At 53.1% G+C, this 19876-nt stretch overlaps 1 protein-coding gene across 1 annotated transcript in view; it reads left to right on the forward strand.

Annotated features, from left to right (window-relative positions):
• The window catches only part of LOC140418105 (sodium- and chloride-dependent neutral and basic amino acid transporter B(0+)-like), a 271390-nt gene that overhangs the window by 110854 nt on the left and 140660 nt on the right, over positions 1-19876 (forward strand). The window contains exon 6 of the mRNA XM_072501524.1: positions 18003-18141. Coding sequence (XP_072357625.1) covers positions 18003-18141 — 139 coding nt within the window. The remainder of the gene's footprint in view (positions 1-18002; positions 18142-19876) is intronic.

A 19876-nucleotide genomic window follows, 5' to 3' on the forward strand; every position in this document is an offset into this window, starting at 1 on the left:
TACTTAATATTAATGCTGGTGATAAGGTCAACAAGATCTAACTACAGTAACTATGCTTAACTATAGTAACCTCTGAGCTAATCTTGTACTCCTATCCTGGTCACAGTACACCCGAAAGAGAGAGAGAGAGGCACAATGCGGTTGCTGTTATACCCCTAGTCGTCCGGCCCTCTAGTGATCATCTGGTGCTACTGATTACACATTATGTACATGCACATAGAGATCACTACATTGTGATTATATGTTTGTACAGCCATATTGTAGCGTATGGAAACTCCATGCATGGCTCAATGCCGTATCCTTATGGATTTACGGTTCTTGTGCTACGCGAAATGTTCATGGACCAGGTTTGGTCTGTTTTTCTTTCGTAATGGAGAAATGCTGGTGACCTTGCTCTATTTTACCTGTTACTGTTTAATGTTGCAGTTTTCTACTTTGTTTTTTATATACGAAAGAATTGTTATTCCATTAAGATATATGCACTTGCTGGTACATTGACACTCGGCAAGTGCGGAAATAATTTATTTTTCTTTGTGACATTTCAGTGAAAATAACAGAGAACTTTAAAGAAGAACTCATAAACGCGTGCAACCTGTACAAAGAAAAACAACCACTTGTGCAAACCTATTGTGTGTTCACTGTGCCTTAAGCTGGGGGGGCCGGTTTAACTCTGGAATGAAAAACTTGTCGTATGAGGAACGGTTGAGAACTCTGGGTCTGTACTCGTTGGAGTTTAGAAGGATGAGGGGGGATCTTATTGAAACTTACAGGATACTGCGAGGTCTGGATAGAGTGGACGTGGAGAGGATGTTTCCACTTGTTGGAAAAACTAGAACCAAAGGACACCATCTCAGACTAAAGGGACGATCCTTTAAAACAGAGATGAGGAGGAATTTCTTCAGCCAGAGGATGGCGAATCTGTGGAACTCTTTGCCGCGGAAGGCTGTGGAGGCCAAATCACTGAGTGTCTTTAAGACAGAATTAGATCGGTTCTTCATTAATAAGGGGATCAGGAGTTATGGGGAGAAGGCAGGAGAATGAGGATGAGAAAATATCAGCCATGATTGAATTGCGGAGCAGACTCGATGGGCCAAGTGGCCTAATTCTGCTCCTATGTCTTATGGTCTTATGATGCTGAGAAACCCTTTCACTAATTCAGTCAGATGTGGCAGCCCAATGTTTACACTGCAACAGACTTGGACAAACTGTGCAAGTCAAGACCCCAGCACCTTGCAGAGAGCCCAAAGATAATCCACGAGGTCGAGACTGAAAAGCCACACAGCAATCTTTCCTCAGTGAGATCAAAAGCGTGTGATTCTTCATTTTGAGAAGCTGACATCCTGGTAAATGGTCATCGAACAAATCTTAAATTAGAATCAGCTGCTAGTGTCACAGTCCTGTCAGACAAGGAACTATGGCTCAAAGACCACTGACTTTGCACAATAGGCACTCCACTTTACGGAGCAGGGGGGAATTCCTCGTGATCAGCATGATCTTGGAATGGTTGATGAATGGCAACAAACAGATCTTTGAGCTGATGCATGTCATCTGTCGTTAGTCAGTAAAAACAGCACAGTCCTGAATGCTTGGAAATGAGGGTGTGTTCGGACTTGACACAACAGCCAAACCAACCAGCCATGGGGCAACATTAAGCAATGGAAGAAAAGAATAAGAGCATTCACAGATGTCATTCCAACCTCCAAACCAACCAGAACCAACAGTCAGCCGACAGAACTGTGAATGAGATGTGGAGGAGTTATAAGGGGTGAGAGTCTCCGACCCCCCGCCGGGTCGGAGAATCGCCGGGGGCTGGCGTGAATCCCGCCCCCGCCGGTTGCCGAATTCTCCGGCACCGGAGATTCGGCGGGGGCGGGAATCGCGCCGCGCCGGTTGGCGGCCCCCCCCCCCGCGATTCTCCGGCCTGGATGGGCCGAAGTCCCGCTGCTAGAATGCCTAGCCCGCCGGCGTGGATTAAACCACCTACCTTACCGGCGGGACAAGGCGGCGCGGGCGGGCTCCGGGGTCCTGGGGGGGGGCGCAGGGCGATCTGGCCCCGGAGGGTGCCCCCACGGTGGCCTGGCCCACGATCGGGGCCCACCGATCCGCGGGCGGGCCTGTGCCATGGGGGCACCCTTTTCCGTCCGCCTTCGCCACGGTCTCCACCATGGTGGAGGCGGAAGAGACTCCCTCCACAGCGCATGTGCGGGGATGCCGTGAGCGGCCGCTAACGCTCCCGCGCATGCGCTGCCCGGCAATTTCATTTCCGCGCCAGCTGGCGGGGCACTTCCGCCAGCTGGCGGGGCGGAAATCAGTCCGGCGCGGGCCTAGCCCCTCAAGGTTAGGGTTTGGCCCCCCAAGATGCGGAGAATTCCGCACCTTTGGGGCGGCGCGATGCCCGAACGATTTGCGCCGCTTTTGGCGCCGGTCTGCGGACATCGCGCCGATACCGGAGAATTTCGCCCAAGGTCTCCAGACTGCTAAAACCTCTAACTTCAAGGAGAAAGATGGTATACTGCGATATGTTGCTGATGCTAATACTGTAAGAGCAATAACATTGGAATAGCAATAAGGTTAAATGCAAAAGACTTATAACAATGTAAAACTTGAAATAAACCAAAATAACTCTGTATCAAAGGGATAAAGACTTGGGGAGGAGGGGATTTGTATTAGGGTGTGGCACACAACAGGGTTAATGTGGGACTGAGTACAGTACCGCCCACACAGTGATGTAAGAGGCACATGACCTAGACCAAGGGTCAGTGTGCTATTGGCCAGAGATAAATGAAGATCTCGAATGGAGGTAGCTCCATGCCTGCATCTTTTACTGTAGATAGTTAGGCACGATCAATTTGACTGGAGATGAAGTTGAATTCAAACTGAGGCTTTATTATTATCAGATGTGTGGCCTCCCACAGCAGCTGACGAAATGGCTGCGAGCTGGAGGCCATGCATATTTATAACCCGCCTCCTGGGCAGAGTTAGCATGCAGGGGCCCAGATGAACCTGTAGTGCAGGTTCTACAATACAACCCTTAATATAAGAACACAGTACTTTACAACATTCACCCCCTGTTAAAATTGAGTACGGCGGGGGTGGTAGATAACTATATACAATTAGCAATCCTTAATATTTACAGAGCAGTAAAAAAAAATGTCTCTGGTCATCCGGCGGGCCAGTCAGAGGTTCAGCCAGTCCGGTGCCTTGATGGTCCTTTGAGATTGACGAAGTGGAGCCGGCGATGTTGGCACTGTCGTGGTCGAAGTTGACTCCGGGAGCATGCCGAAATCCTCTTCGTCAATGGGGCTGGACAGGGGGAGGACAGACGGTCCTGGGGGTGTGATGGGGGCGGCGGGGAAGGGGAGTGTGGCACCGGGGGCAATGGGAGTGGTGTGGGGGTGGAACCTGCTGGTGCCAGGTCCCTGAGGGAGACGGTATCCTGGCGGCCATCAGGGAATGCCACGTAGGCGTACTGTGGGTTTGCGTGGAGCAGGAGCACCCTTTCCACCAACGGATCCGCCTTGTGGAGCCGCACATGTTTACGGAGAAGCACGGTTCCCGGAGCTGTGAGCCAAGTTGGGAGCGATACCCCGGATGTGGACATCCTGGGGAAGGCAAAAATACGTTCATGCGGTGTACTGTTAGTAGCAGTGCAGAGTAATGAGCGAATGGAATGTAGTGCATCAGGGAGGACCTCTTGCCAGCGGGAGGCCGGGAGATTTCTGGACCGTAGGGCCAGCTGGACGGCCCTCCATACCGTCACATTTCCCCTTTCTACCTGTCCGTTTCCCCGGGGGTTGTAGCTCGTCGTTCTGCTGGAGGCGATACCCCTGCTGAGCAGGAACTGACGTAGCTCGTCACTCATGAATGAGGATCCCCTGTCACTGTGGATGTAGGCGGGGAAGCAGAACAGAGTGAAGATAGAATTAAGGGCTTTAATGACGGTGGCAGATGTCATGTCGGGGCATGGGATGGCGACGGGAAACCGGGAGTATTCATCGATCACACTGAGCAAATATGTGTGTCGATCGGAGGAGGGGAGGACGCCTTTGAAATCCACGCTGAGGCGTTCAAAGGGGTGGGAGGCCTTCACCAGGTGCACACGGTCCGGCCGGTAGAAGTGCAGCTTGCACTCCACACAGACCTGGCAGTCCTTGGTGATCGTCTTTACTTCCTCGACGGAGTAGGGCAAATTTTATGCCTTAATGAAGTGGTACAACCGAGTGACCCCTGGGTGACAAAGGCTGTCGTGCAGGGCCCGGAGTCGGTTTACCTGTGCACTGGCACATGTACCTCGGGATAGGGGATCTGGGGGCTCGTTGAGTTTGCCAGGGCAATACTTAATCTCGTAATTATAGGTGGAGAGCTCGATTTTCCACCGCAAGATTTTATCATTTTTGATCTTGCCCCGCTGTGTGTTGTTGAACATGAAGGCTACCGACCGTTGGTCAGTGAGGAGAGTGAATCTCCTGCCGGCCAGGTAATGCCTCCAATCTCGCACAGCCTCAATGATAGCCTGGGCCTCCTTTTTGACGGATGAGTGCCGAATTTCTGAGGCATGGAGAGTGCGGGAAAAGAATGCCACGGGCCTGCCTGCCTGGTTGAGGGTGACGGCAGGGGCGACGTCCAATGTGTTGCTTTCTACTTGGAAAGGGAGTGTTTCGTCTACAGCGTGCATTCCAGCTTTGGCAATATCAGCTCTGATCTGGGCGAAAGCCTGTTGGGCCTCGTCCGTCAGGGGGAAATGAGTGGACTGTATGAGTGGGCGGGCCTTGTCCGCATAGTTTGGGACCCACTGTGCGTAATACGAGAAGAACCCAAGGCAGCGTTTGAGGGCCTTGGGGCAGTGGGGGAGGGGGAGCTCCATGTGGGGGCGCATGCGGTCGGGATCGGGCCCCAGAACTCCGTTCTGGACTACGTAGCCGAGGATGGCTAAGTGGTTTGTACGGGACACACACCTCTCCTTGTTCTAGGTCAGGTTGAGAAGAGTGGCAGTGCGGAGGAATTTATCGAGGTTGGCATCGTGGTCCTGCTGGTCATGGCCGCAGATGGTGACATTATCTAAGTACGGAAACGTGGCTTGCAAGCCATACCGGTCGATCATTCGGTCCATCTCCCTTTGGCAGACCAAAACCCCATTGGTGACACCGAAGGGGACCCTAAGGAAGTGATATAGCCGGCCGTCTGCCTCGAAGGCGGTGTATGGCCGGTCCGATTTACGGATTGGGAGCTGGTGGTAAACGTTGAGAAGACCCGGTACTGTGCAATCTGATTAATCATGTCAGATATGCGTGGGAGGGGGTACACGTCGAGCTGCGTGTACCTGTTGATGGTCTGGCTGTAGTCCACGACCATTCAGTTTTTCTCTCCAGACTTAACCACTACCACTTGAGCTCTCCAGGGGCTGTTGCTGGCCTCGATGACTCCCTCCCGAAGCAACCGCTCGACCTCGGACCTGATGAAGGCCTTATCCTGGGTGCTCTACCGTCTGCTCCTGGTGGCGACAGGTTTGCAATCTGGAGTTAGATTGACAAAGAGGGAAGGAGGATCTACCTATAGGGTCGCGAGGCTGCACACAGTGAGGGGTGGTAAGTGTCATGATATTCAAACACACACATCATGATAGACACACCAACAGACAAATCAGAACACACAACACCACAACCAATGACAGAAAGATATAAAAGCACAGACACGACCCCCGGTGGTCAGTATTAGCTGCAGAGGAGGACCAGGACAGACCTACAACACGACACACTCAGGGAGACAGCACGTGCAGAGTATCCAGAACGAACTGTATTATAAGAGTTAAAATAAAATAGAGTTGTACCACATACAACTGTGTTGGCTCATCTGTGCACCAGAGCACCCAACACCACATGGTACAGGAGTGGATCGATACCTGGCGGCATACCTCAGTGTACACAGACAACCAGCAGTGCCCAGGCAAAATGATAGAGCTCCCAGTTCCGCAGCCGCTCCAGTACTACGGCGATCTCCGCGAAAACTGGCGGCGATTCCGGCAAATGTTCGAATTGTTCCTGGTGGCAGCTGAACTCCAAGACCTGGATGATAGCGAAAAAATTGAATTTCTCCTCACCATCGCCGGTGCAAGGGCAAGAGAAATATTCACAAGGTTCAGGTTCTTCAGGAGGCAGCAAAGGTACGATTACCAGGCAGTCCTGGACAAATTCTCCAAGTACTGTGAAGAAAACGCAATCCAATCGGCAAGTAAAGGTAAGAAAAGCTGCAGTACTCACCTCGTGGCTGGGATCCCGGAGCCCGAATTCCCAGAGGCCGAAATCCAGGGCCTGAGAGAGGGCTGGGTCGAGGTCGGCGGCCATCTTGCTAAAGGTATCACGCTAGCACAGTTGCGCGAGCAGTGCGCAGAACCGGAAGTTTCGTTTGCGCATGCGCGAGATGCTGCGCATGTGCAGTCAAGAAAACGGCCATCGGTAAAGGAACAGCGATCTGAGCATGCGCAGTCGCTTCCTACGTGCTACATACCGAGCGTCAGGATGTCAGAGGCCCCAGACTGCACCAATTTAAAGGGGAAACGTCCCAAATCCAATTTAAAAGGGAAACGTCCCAAATCAAAAAAACAAAAATCTGTTAAAGCTGTAAAACAACCTTCCCTCACCTGGAATGACAGCACATTGCCGCAAATTGACCCAGGAGATGAATTTACCTCCGAAGAACCCTCCGAAAAGCAGTTACCTACGCACAAGCCGATGATTCCGACCTCGAATACTTCGATGACGATCTTTACAGTGTTTCTGGACCTCGCGAGCCCAATGATAGCTCCGTGGTCCTATACGACTATGACTCGGCCGAACCTTTCGTGTTGCACATTGGCGGCCCCCACATTGAATCCGACGCAGATGAGGATTCATTTTTCGGATTTGAGGATCTCAATCCAGCAGATATGACGTCCCAACTTATCAGTACCGGATGATGCTGCAGCCTGACATTAACAGACAGGGAGCGCTGCAAGCACACGGAGAGCGCCCTGCTGCCACACAGAGCGTGGTCCACGTCCCGCTCAACGTTCCCGACTCTATGAAAGAAGACATGCAAGACTCCAGAGCGCAGTCCTCGCATGAACCAGAAGTGACTCCAGTGTCACAAGCCTCCACAGCAAGCTCGTGGACAGACTCCACAATTGCAGAAACGCAAGACTCCAGAGCGCAGTCCTTGCATGAACAAGAAGTGACTCCAGAGTCACAAGCCTCCACAGGGAGCTCGTGGACAGCCTCCACGATAGAAGCAACGCAAGACTCCAATGTGCAGTCCTTGCAGGAACAAGACCATGAGGGTCTAGCAACCTCTCCTGACCAACCAGCGGCAGACGATGCAAGTCTGCCATGCTCACGTGAACAGCAAGAAGGCTACCATGCTCCACTACACAGCAGCATGACCATGACGGTCTCTCATGCTACAATGAAGGGCACAGCGCTGAAGACTGTTCAAGCCCAACTGAAGACAAGCCAAAGGAATCGCCTCGTCCAAGCCCGAAGAAAAAAGGTTTATGCGCTGACCTTCAGGATCATTATAGCCGAACAGAGATTAATAATGCTGCACGGCCACAGAAGGATGCTGAGGATTTGCTAAAGAAATTAATTGAATGTTTAACTTGCAAGGAGCAGACTGAGAATTGCCAGTGTTTTAGTACGGATCGAAAAAATGGACAAGACATTGATCCTCAGGTAATGGAAATAACACAACCTGAATCATATCTACAGCAGGGACGAATGTCTCCCTTCAACACAACGCCGCAAAGTCCCAACTTCGGAGACCAGCAGTTAGTCAGTAATGACTCTTCACACCTTGAGGGGAACATTAATTGCATTGAACCTATACACACTCCACTGATAAATGAGCAGAACATTAGAGCAAGAATCCTGAGGACACCGACATCGAGTAGCCAGATAACGAATTTAAAACCCACAGCAGTTTCAAGTGAACCAAGTGTGCTTTCCACTAATGGTGAAGATGCAGATAAGGTCGACCCGATTATCCATTGTACCACACTAACCCCAGTGATTAAGCAGTTATGTATGGGGAGTATAATGTGGGCAATTGAGAACAGTAAAAGAGAGACTGTGACCATGCCAGTCCCAGCAAAATCAGACCCAGAGACCATGAAGGCATGTACATTAGACAAAGATACATATGAGGTACCTGAGAAGAAAAGTGAAACGGAATGTTCTTTGGAAAATAGTACAATGTCGATAGAAACATTGGATCCTATATTCGAGACCATACATATGGGAGAATTTGGGGGTAATAAACAAGGTTCTGCAATGTCTGGGGGAAGATTTAAAATTCCAAAGAAGAAAAGCCCAAATGAAGGACAACGGCAAGACAATGACAGTCCACCGACATGGTGTGCACCACCAGATGAAAACTCTGACAATTTACCCAACCCTAGTGAACAGCAAGCTGCTAATGAGGATCTATCCACGGGATGTGAGACGAGTGACGACAGCATCCCACTTCCCATGCAAAAGGTGCAAGGTGACAGACCTCGCCTAGTGCGTACCGAGGCACTCGACGATCACGGTGGGACCACTGACGACTGCGGTGGCAGCGCACCGCTTCCACCCTCGATGGCTCGACCCTCTCCACTGGTTGGTGCATTCCTGCATGTTCCGACTCCAGAAGTGCAGCTTCAGGGAATCTCGGCTGCCTCCAGTGAACCTGTTGGGACTCCGGACGGGGGGCATCGACGGAAGGCAGACCAGACTCCAGATGGGGAGCAGCCAAGCGCCGACTCTGATTCGCGCACGCCAGACCTTGCTCCGGACGGGCGGTGTCGCGGCCTCGGTGATGGCACGCTCAGGGTGACGGCGGATGCCACGGCGACAGGGAATGGATCGCGTGGCAGTCCCACTGGGTCGGCAGTGGCAACCAGCACCGGCGGTCCAAGATGGACACACCAATTCGCGCCATCGCCAGACATTGATGCGAGCAACAATTCTCTCTCCAAGGCGACATGCTTCGACGTTTCTCTGCGGAGTCGCCCTTCCGGCACAGCAGGTGGCCGGAACCAGCGTGCACGGTCTCGGCCAACTCCCACATCTGGCACAGTCATCGCCTTGCATGATATTAGTGATGGTGCTACTTCGATGGCAACGACCCATCGGCTACAAGATGCCGTCCACCACAAACATAAAAAGAAAAAAGACTCCACCTTGTTCCTGGCATGCAGGGCGGATGGATTGGTGCGTAGGCGCAATCAGCGAGCTTTGCGCCGCCTTCCACGCTCGCAACTGAACCGTACGCACACGCCGGATCCTCCACTGGTTCCCAAGGATGACTTTGTGGAGATGCCACGGATCATGCCCCTTCCATCGCCACCAGAACCAAACCACAGCCAAGGCAACACTAACAAAGATGTTGAATGTTATATTTGCACGAATGAAAAACCAAGCACTGCACGAAGTACAACAAATGGTAAAGTAGAGACTTCGGCAACAGCATCACCTCCAACAGTCCAAGGTGAACCAGTGTGACCCCAAATCTCCACAGCTGAACCGGCTTGAGGACCAGCCCATTCGTGAGGCGGTCACCCATTAGACTGGACTTATAACGCTGTTCATACGTTCAAAAAGTCAAACACTTCTGTATTATAACCTGTTGTTGTTTATTGTTCCAGATATCGTCTGACCGGACCACTGTTCAAGTTTTTTTTTTCTCTCGCATCCATGTTTTGTTATGGTACAACCTTGTTAGTGTGACGCACCCGACATCGCCCCATGTAAATAGTTATGTCATATACACACGCTGTACACAACACACACACACTCTTAGATGCACTCACGACACAATTATATTTATGACCACGTAGGCACATATCTTTGTAAAAAGGGGGGATGTCATGATATTCAAACACACACATCATGATAGACACACCAACAGACAAATCGGAACACACAACACCACAACCAATGACAGAAAGATATAAAAGCACAGACACGACCCCCGGTGGTCAGTATTAGCTGCAGAGGAGGACCAGGACAGACCTACTACACGACACACTCAGGGAGACAGCACGTGCAGAGTATCCAGAACGAACTGTATTATAAGAGTTAAAATAAAATAGAGTTGTACCACATACAACTGTGTTGGCTCATCTGTGCACCAGAGCACCCAACACCACAGTAAGGGTCCGCCGAATTTAAGGGTCAGACTCTGGAGGTTGCACTGAATATCCAGGCCGAGGATAAGTGCAGCGCAGAGGTTAGGGAGGATGCAGGGGCGAAAACCGTGGAACTCTACGCCTTGGACTGTGAGCGTGACCGTGCAGTACCCCCGGATCGCTACGCAATGGGATCTGGAGGCCAGGGAGATACTTTGATTGGTAGGGTGTACCTTAAGGGAGCAACGCCTTACCGTATTCGGGTGTACAAAGCTCTCGGTGCTCCCGGAGTCCAGTAGGCAGGAGGTCACATGGCCGTTGACTTTCACGCTGGTGGATGCGTTGGTCAGAATATGTGGTCGGGACTGGTCGATTGCCATGGATGCGAGTCGTGGTTGATCGTCGGGTAGTGAGGCAGCCGTTGAGTTGGGGTCCTGAAACGCCGTTGATATCCATGTGCTGCGGGGTGGACAAGATGGCGGCGCCCGGAGGTCCTGGGGATCACAAAATGGCGGTGCCCACGTGAGGTACCCTCAATAATGATGCTTAGAGATTAAACTGTAAAGAAGGCTTTATTCGGCTCATAACTATGCTACAGATTTGGACGAGAGCTGACTGCTATACAGACCATTTGGCAGGCCTTTATGTATGGCTCCCAGATGGGCGGAGCCAGAGGCGGAGTCCCCAGGGTTCCAAGCCTGGTCTTAAAGGGGACATCACCTTACATGATGATAAGGCAGTAACCGTTCATGACATTCACCCCCTGTTTAAAAAGGAGTCCGGCGGGGGTGAAGTGCCATCATAGGTCCATCCGTCTCGGCGGCCGGATCATCCTCCTCGATCTCCTCAGTTCGGGCGGTGGGGCGGCGGGCACGGACGTCCCGGTTGAGGGCACATCCGGGAGCACAGCGGTCGGAGCTTCGGTCCGGGTCGAGGCAGAGGAACTAGGCAGGGCCGGGGGTAGTGGAGCTGGGGCAGAGGAACTAGGTAGGGCCGGGGGTAGCAGAGCCGGCGCCGGCGGGGTGTGTAAAGGGGGGCGCAAGGGGGGGCGCACGGTAGGAGCTCACCAACGGGTGGTAGGGCCGGAAGGGGGTGTGTTGTAGGGGGCGACGGGTCCTGCAGGGGAGCGGCGCGGGAAGGGGCGTCTGTGGTGGAGGATCCAGCGGGCGCCAGATCCCGGAGGGAAACCGTATCTTGCCTGCCGTCGGAGTACTCCACGTAGGCGTAACTGGGGTTGGCGTGGAGCAGTCGGACCTTTTCAATTCGGGGGTCCGTTTTATGGCTCCTCGCGTGCCTCCGGAGAAAAACAGGTCCCGGAGCCGTCAGCCAAGGTGGAAGCGAGACCCCGGAGGTAGACTTCCTGGGGAAGCGGAACAATCGCTCATGAGGGGTCTCATTTGTGGCCGTGCAGAGGAGTGACCTAATGGAGTGTAGGGCATCGGGTAGGACCTCCTGCCAGCGGGTGGTTGGGAGATTTCTCGACCGCAGGGCCAGAAGGACTGCCTTCCACACGGTCGCGTTCTCCCTCTCCACCTGCCCGTTTCCCCGTGGGTTATAGCTTGTTGTTCTGCTAGAGGCGATGCCTTTGCTGAGCAGATACTGACGCAGTTCATCGCTCATGAACGATGTACCCCGGTCGCTGTGGATATAAGCAGGGAAACCGAACAGGGTGAAGATGCTGTGCAGTGCCTTAATCACCGTGGCTGAGGTCATGCCGGTGCAGGGAATGGCGAATGGGAAACGGGAGAACTCATCGATCACGGTGAGGAAATAGGCATAACGGTTGGTGGACGGGAGGGGCCCCTTGAAGTCCACGCTCAGTCGCTCAAAGGGGCCCGAGGCCTTCACCAGCCGAACCTTGTCTGGCCGATAGAAGTGCGGTTTGCACTCCGCACAGACCTGGCAGGCCCTGACCATGGCCTTGACCTCCTTGGTTGAGTAAGGTAGGTTGCGGGACTTAATGAAATGGACGAGCCGGGTAACCCCCGGGTGGCAGAGGTCATTGTGGATGGCTTGCAGGCGGTCCTCCTGCGCGTTGGTGCATGTGCCGCGGGACAGGGCATCTGGGGGCTCGTTGAGCTCCCCTGGACGATACTTGATATCGTACGAGTAGGTGGAGAGTTCGATCCTCCACCTCAAAATTTTATCGTTTTTTATTTTGCCCCGTTGCGTGTTATCGAACATATAGGCGACCGACCGTTTGTCGGTGACGAGGGTAAACCTCCTACCGGCTAGGTAGTGTCTCCAGCGCCGCACAGCCTCCACAATGGCTTGTGCCTCCTTTTCGACTGCAGAGTGTCGAATCTCGGAGGCGGTGAGGGTTCGGGAGAAGAACGCTACTGGTCTGCCTCCTTGATTGAGGGTAGCAGCCAGGGCGATGTCTGATGCATCGCTCTCTACCTGGAAAGGGATGGTTTCGTCCACCGCGTGCATGACGGCCTTGATGATGTCGGCCTTGATGCGGTTGAAGGCCAATTGGGCCTCAGCCGAGAGGGGAAGAGTGGTGGTCTTTAGGAGTGGGCGGGCTTTGTCCGCATACTTGGGACCCACTGGGCGTAATAGGAGAAAAGCCCCAAGCACCGTTTGAGGGCCTTGAGGCTGCGGGGGAGAGGGAGTTGCTTAAGGGGGCGCATGCGGTCGGGGTCGGGACCTAGGACCCCGTCTTCCACGACATAGCCGAGGATGGCCAGCCGGGTGGTGTGGAAAACGCATTTGCCCTCGTTATAGGTCAGGTTAAGGGCTCGGTCGGTCTGGAGGAACTTTTTGAGGTTAGCGTCATGGTCCTGCTGATCATGGCCGCAGATGGTGACATTGTCCAAGTACGGGTATGTAGCCCGCAAACCGTACTGGTCCACCATTTGGTCCATCGCCCTTTGAAAGACGGAGACCCCATTCGTGACACCAAAGGGGACCCTGAGGAAGTGGAAGAGCCGGCCGGCTGCTTCGAAGGCAGTATAGGGGCAGTCTTTTGGTCGGATGGGGAGCTGGTGGTAGGCAGATTTGAGGTCGACCGTGGAAAAGACTCGGTATTGGGCGATCCGATTTACCATTTCCGCGATGCGAGGAAGGGGGTACGCATCAAGCTGTGTGAATCGGTTTATGGTCTGGCTATAATCCACGACCATCCGTTTCTTCTCCCCGGACCGGACTACCACCACTTGCGCTCTCCAAGGGCTGTTGCTAGCCTCGATGACCCCCTCTCCCAGTAAACGCTGTACCTCTGACTTGATAAAAGCCATATCTTGAGCACTGTAGCGCGGGCTCCTGGTGGCGACGGGCTTACAGTCGGGAGTGAGGTTAGCGAATAGCGAGGGGGGTGCGACTTTCAGTGTCGCAAGGCAGCACACCGTGAGGGGGGGGCAAGGGTCCGCCGAACTTCAGTGCCAGGCTTCGGTGGCTGCACTGGAAATCCAGTCCGAGCAGCAGGGGGGCACAGAGGTGAAGGAGGATATAAAATTTGAAACGGGTGTATTTGGCACCCTGGATCGAGAGATCCGCAATACAGTACCCCGTGATTTGTACCGAGTGGGACCCAGATGCGAGGGCTATGGTTTGGGATGTGGGATGGGTGCATAGGGAGCAGCGCCTTACCGTTTCAGGGTGGATAAAGCTCTCCGTGCTCCCGGAGTCGAAGAGGCATGCAGTGTCGTGCCCGTTGACCTGGACCTGCATCATGGAGTCCTGCAGGTGTTTTGGCCGAGTTTGATCGAGGGTGATCGCACCCAGTCGCGGGTAGTCGGAGTCGTAAAATGGCCGCTGCCGTTGGTCGCACGTGTCGGGTCGAGAAGATGGCCGCTCCCATGATTCGCACGAGGCTGATGACGCGTCAGAAGAGGACGTGTCGGGTCGGTGCGCAGCAGCATTGCGAGGCCTGCGGGCCTGGGAGCCCGATTTTTGGGCCGGCTGTTCTTTGTTTTTCTGGCCCCTGGGTCTGGCCAGGCAGACCCTCGCAAAGTGCCCTTTCTTCCCGCAGTCGCTGCAGATCGCGGAGCGGGCTGGGCAGCGTGGGCGTGGGTGCTGGCCCTGCCCGCAGAAGTAGCAAGGTGTACCCCATGGTGAGCGGGTCGCCGCGTGGCACAGGCCTGTAATACGGGCGAGTCTGAGGAAGTCCGGGGGGGGGCTGGCAGAGTCCGCGGGGTACGTACCCAAGTTGTGTCGGGCCACCTCCAGCGAGGAGGCGAGCGTTAGCGACTCCTGGAGGTCTTTTGCCCCGTTTTCGAGCAGTCGCTGCCGGATGTAGGTCGAGCGGATGCCGGACACGAAAGAATCTCTGATGTGCAGGTTCATATGGACTTCCCCTGTCACATCCTGATGGTCACAGTCCCTGGCCAGCGCGGTGAGTTTCTCAACAAACTCGTCGAGCGATTCCCCCGAGCGCTGCCGGCAGGTAGAGAGCAGATGCCGGGCGTGCACCTCATTGACGGGTTTGACAAACCGCTTGCGGAGCAACTCAATCGCTTCCTCATAACTCGTCGCCTTTTCGAGCGTGGCGGAGATTCTGTGACTCACCCGGGCGTGGAGTAGACGCAGCTTGCGTGGCCCTAGGATGGGAATCTCTGCGGAGTCCAGGTAGGCCTCGAAGCACCGCAGCCAGTATTTAAAAATTTCCTTTGCCTCCGGCGTTCGTGCTTCCTGATTGAGCTTCTCTGGTTTTAGGCCTGCGTCCATCCTGAATCTAGTTTAGCCTAATAAATTGAGGTACCCTCAATAATGATGCTTAGAGATTAAACTGTAAAGAAGGCTTTATCAGGTTAATAACTATGCTACAGATTTGGACGAGAGCTGACTGCTATACAGACCATGAGGCAGGCCTTTATGTATGACTCCCAGATGGGCGGAGCCAGAGGTGGAGTCCCCAGGGTTCCAAGCCTGGTCTTAAAGGGGACATCACCTTACATGATGATAAGGCAGTAACCGTTCATCACACCATGGAACGCACATTGCGGGGGTGGAGCAAGATGGCGGCGCCCATGAAATGCACGTGCTGTGCGGGGGAGACGATGGCAGCGCCCATTGCTCGCACATGGCCTGGGGAGGAGGAGAGGATAGCGGTGCCCATTTTCCGTGACCGGGGTGGGTGGGGGGGGACCGCTGCCGCCGAGCGGGCCTGGCACACCGCTGCGTAGTGGCCCTTCTTCTGCAGGCCTTACAAAGGGCAGCGCGGGCCGGGCAGTGTTGGCAGTGGTGTCTTTGCTGGCCGCAAAAATAGCATCGGGCCCCCCTGAGATCACTGGCTGGCGCGTAGCGCAGGCGTACTGGGTGGGTAGCGCCCCCCGCTGGGGCAGCTGCCTGTGGGGCCCATGAAACGTAGGATGAGTGGGCCGCACGGTTGGGGGCATAGGACTGGACATTGCGCAGGGCGACCGTCATGGAAAGCGCTCGTGTTTTAGTCTCTGCGAGGTCACGCATGGCCCATTCTAGGAGCCGCTGCCTAATAACATCGGACCCAATCCCAGTTACAAAAGCGTCCCGTATAAGGAGATCTGAGTGCTCCTTAGCTGTAACGTCCTGGCAGTCACAGTCCCGCACTAGTGGGATCGGGGCCCTCCAGAAGTCCTCGATTGACTCACCAGGTAGTTGAGTACGCGTTGCGAGTGCGTGTCTGGCGAAGAGCGTGTTCGTCTTCCGTTCATAATTTTCTTTGAGTCGAGTCATGGCATTAGCGTAATTGGGCGCATCCTGGATCAGCGGGAATACTTTGGAGGTGAGTCTGGAGTACAATATTTGAATCTTCTGAGCCTCTGGAACAGGGGTCGGCGCCGCGTTGATATACGCTTCAAAACAAGCTAGCCAGTGCTGAAAGTTCTTTCTGGCGTTGCTTGCGTGTGGATCCAGCTGCAGGCGATCTGGTTTCATCCAGAGGTCCATCTTCTGAATCTTAGACTAATAAATTGAGGCACGATCAATTTGACTGGAGACAAAGTTGAATTCAAACTGAGGCTTTATTAGTATCAGGTGTGTGGCACGAAATGGCTGCGAGCTGGAGGCCATGCATATTTATAACCCGGCTCCTGGGCGGAGCTAGCATGCAGGGGCCTAGGTGAACCTGTAGTGCAGGTTCTACCGTACAACCCTTAATATAAGAACACAGTGCTTTGCCAAAAAGCAGTTGATAAAGGATTGGTGTTAACAGATAGAAAACTGCAAAGACTGCTTTGACAGACGTATTATGTAACCAACAACATTCCAAATCTCTGATACCATGATGAACTCCTGTTGTGATGTCCTGCTGTGATGATTGGATTCCAACTACCTTCGGGCAGCGCGGTAGCCTTGTGGATAGCACAATTGCTTCACAGCTCCAGGGTCCCAGGTTCGATTCTGGCTTGGGTCACTGTCTGTGCGGAGTCTGCACATCCTCCCTGTGTGTGCGTGGGTTTCCTCCGGGTGCTCCGGTTTCCTCCCACAGTCCAAAGGTGTGCATGTTAGGTGGATTGGCCATGATAAATTGCCCTTAGTGTCCAAAATTGCCCTTAGTGTAGGGTGGGGTTACTGAGTTATGGGGATAGGGTGGCGGTGTTGACCTTGGGTAGGGTGCTGTTTCAAAGAGCCGGTGCAGACTTGATGGGCCGAATGGCCTCCTTCTGCACTGTAAATTCTATGAAATCTATGAAATCAGAAGCATCTTCCTCTCAGCTTACTATCACTCTAACCAGTGGAGATTTTAATATGCTATTTTTATGTATATTTGGATAAGGATATGAGGTCTGGATTTCAGTGGTGCTGGTGGAACCCAAATTGAGTCTTGGTGAGTTGGTTATTGGTGAGTAAGTGCTGTTTGGAAGCATTGTTAACGGCACCTTGCAGCACTTTGCTGATGATCTTGTTGTGAGCTGCTGGGGCAATAATTGGGCAGTTTGGATTTGTTCTGCATTTTGAGGACAGGATATGCCTCACATGATCAGATAGATATCAGTATTGTGGCTGTACTGGAATGTGGTCCAACCAGCTGAATGGTGAAACCAGTAGTCTTCTAGTTCCAACAGTTTAATTTTGTGAATTTGAATTGACAGCAGTGGAGATTAGAGCTGTGTAAGGGGAAATGACCACTGTGAGTAATCAATGGTTCTATTGGGGACTAACAAATCAAAGATGGAAGTGAGGATGTGGTTGAGCAAATCAGGAGCTGGAGAAATGCTGTGGTGCGCAGAGGGCTAAAGGCTAGACAGGCAAAGAACTGTAGGATTGTTGGACAAACCCAAACTGTTCACTGGTGTTTTTACCGAATCTGGACGGGGATACGACAGTCGCACGGCAACATAACTGATTCTTATTGTGGTGGATCGAGGCAGATACTGGAGGCTTCCATCGGTAAATGAATGGGGTTTATGAATGAAAAGCAAAGACAGTTAGATAACAAGCACATAAAACTATACAACAGGGACTGGATTCTCCACCGGCAGGATGTTCCATTTTGCCAGCACCACGGGGGGTTTCCTGACGGCGTGGGGCTGCCCCACAATGAGAAACCCCATTGAGAAGCCGGCTTAACGGAGCATCCGGCCGGGGTGAAATAGAAATGTGGCACGGAGGGATGGAGAATCCAGCCCCAGGTCTTTACTCTTCAGCTCCCTGGTTCACACTGCCAGGGTCCTGCTTCCAGGGACCACCGCAAACTCCCCATTGGCAAGAGATCGTCGAATCCCGAGCCGTTGGCCTTAAGCTGGTCGTGTGGTCAGTGGAGTTCGAACTCCCCCCTTAAAAGGGTCACACTACCACACTTAACTACCACCTAAAGAGGCCGGAAGAGCCACTGAGCTAAGATTGATAATAAATACCTGCCCTGCCAATGATGCGCACCAAGATTTGATTATTTTGAATTATTCATGAAATGTAATACTAAAACACATTCCTCATTTTCTAGATCCACTCTGCAATCTCACTCTGGATAATGGATATTCTGAAATTGTGAATACAACATGGCTGTATGTAAACAATGAAACTTGTCCGAATGGATCAGAAATCTACGTTCCTCACCAGGGTCCAAGTGAGCAATACTGGGAGTAAGTAAATGACTACAGATAGCTGCATCTATAACCTGCACAGTCTGTAACAGCAACTTCCTTTTGGGGAGGTTTGTTGGGTGAAGGCCCTGTTTAGTGAGTGAAAAGGTGTTTGATTTAGATCGAGGTACTACTTGTTGGGCGGGATTCTCCGCCCAGCTGTGCCACATTTCTGCCCCGAATGGTCAGCGGGATTCTCCGTTATGCCAGCCGGTCAATGGGGTTTCCCATTGTGGGGCAGCCCCGTGCCGTCGGGAAACCCCTGGGCGCCGGCATAATGGAGAATCATGCCGGAGGAGAAGCCTGGCCGTTGTGTTTGGTCCTTGTACTTTATGATGGATTCACCAAACACTTTGATCTGTCCAAACCAAGATCCTTTTATTGTGTCTTGTGTGGTAAGATGACAATCTGAAGGGCTGATTTAGCTGTGTGGGCTAGACAGCTGGTTTGTAATGCAGAACAGAGCCAGCAGCATGGGTTCAATTCCTGTATCAGCTGACTCGAACAGGCGCCGGAATGTGGTGACTAGGGGCTTTTCACAGTAACTTCATACTTGTGGCAATAAAAGAGTATTATTATTGGTACAGAGCAAGTTACCATGGAGTCTTGCTACTCCTCTGGAACTTACACCTTCTGCTGATCAATTACATGTAAGATTATTACCCTGTATCTCTTGTTTTCTAGATGGTCGATGCGCCTCCCTTTATATGCAGGTCACATGACCTTGGTCTTGATACTGCATGGTGTGTCTGTACAGCCACCTGCTGGTTGGAGGTGTCACACCATTTAACTGTGATATGGTCCACAGGCATATCACCGCACTATTTACATCATACACCTGTAACAAAATAACATCACAACTGGGGTCCTTTCATTACTTAACAGCTTTCAAACTGAAGGAGCTTAATTCATTGTGAGGCAGAGACTGACCCAGGTAGTTTTAACAGTGCAATGTAAGACAGTCAGTGAAGCTCTGTCAGGAAATCCTTCAAACCAAACCAGGTCTCCAAGGAATTTTATTAGTGTGACATTATGGAAAATGCCGAGAATATAAAGGGTTAATGTAATATCATAATTGAGCTAATTGCAGAACTGTATAAAGCACTGACTCTCAGGCTTCTGAGAGAGGGCTGGAGAGAATGCAGAGGAGAGGGCTGGAGAGTGCAGAGTACAATTAGAGATAGAGGGCGAAATTCTCCCCCAACGGCGGGATGTCCGCCGACTGGCGCCAAAGACGGCGCCAATCAGACGGGCATCGCGCCAGCCCAAAGGTGCGGAATGCTCCGCATCTTTGGCGGCCTAGCCCCAACATTGAGGGGCTAGGCCGACGCCGGAGGGATTTCCGCCCCGCCAGCTGGCGGAAATGGCGTTTGTTGCCCCGCCAGCTGGCGCGGAAATGCGGCGCATGCGCGGGAGCGTCAGCGGCCGCTGTCAGTTTCCCGTGCATGCGCAGTGGGGAGAGTCTCTTCCGCCTCCGCCATGGTGGAGGCCGTGGCGGAGGCGGAAGGGAAAGAGTGCCCCCACGGCACAGGCCCGCCCGCGGATCGGTGGGCCCCGATCGCGGGCCAGGCCAACGTGGGGGCACCCCCCGGGGTCAGATCGCCCCGTGCCCCCCCAGGACCCCGGAGCCCACCCACGCCGCCTGGTCCCGCCGGTAAATACCAGGTTTGATTTACGTCGGCGGGACAGGCAATTTCTGGGCGGGACTTCTACCCATCCGGGCCGGAGAATCCAG

Source organism: Scyliorhinus torazame, chromosome 5, assembly GCF_047496885.1.
Source record: "Scyliorhinus torazame isolate Kashiwa2021f chromosome 5, sScyTor2.1, whole genome shotgun sequence".
NCBI lineage: Eukaryota > Metazoa > Chordata > Chondrichthyes > Carcharhiniformes > Scyliorhinidae > Scyliorhinus > Scyliorhinus torazame.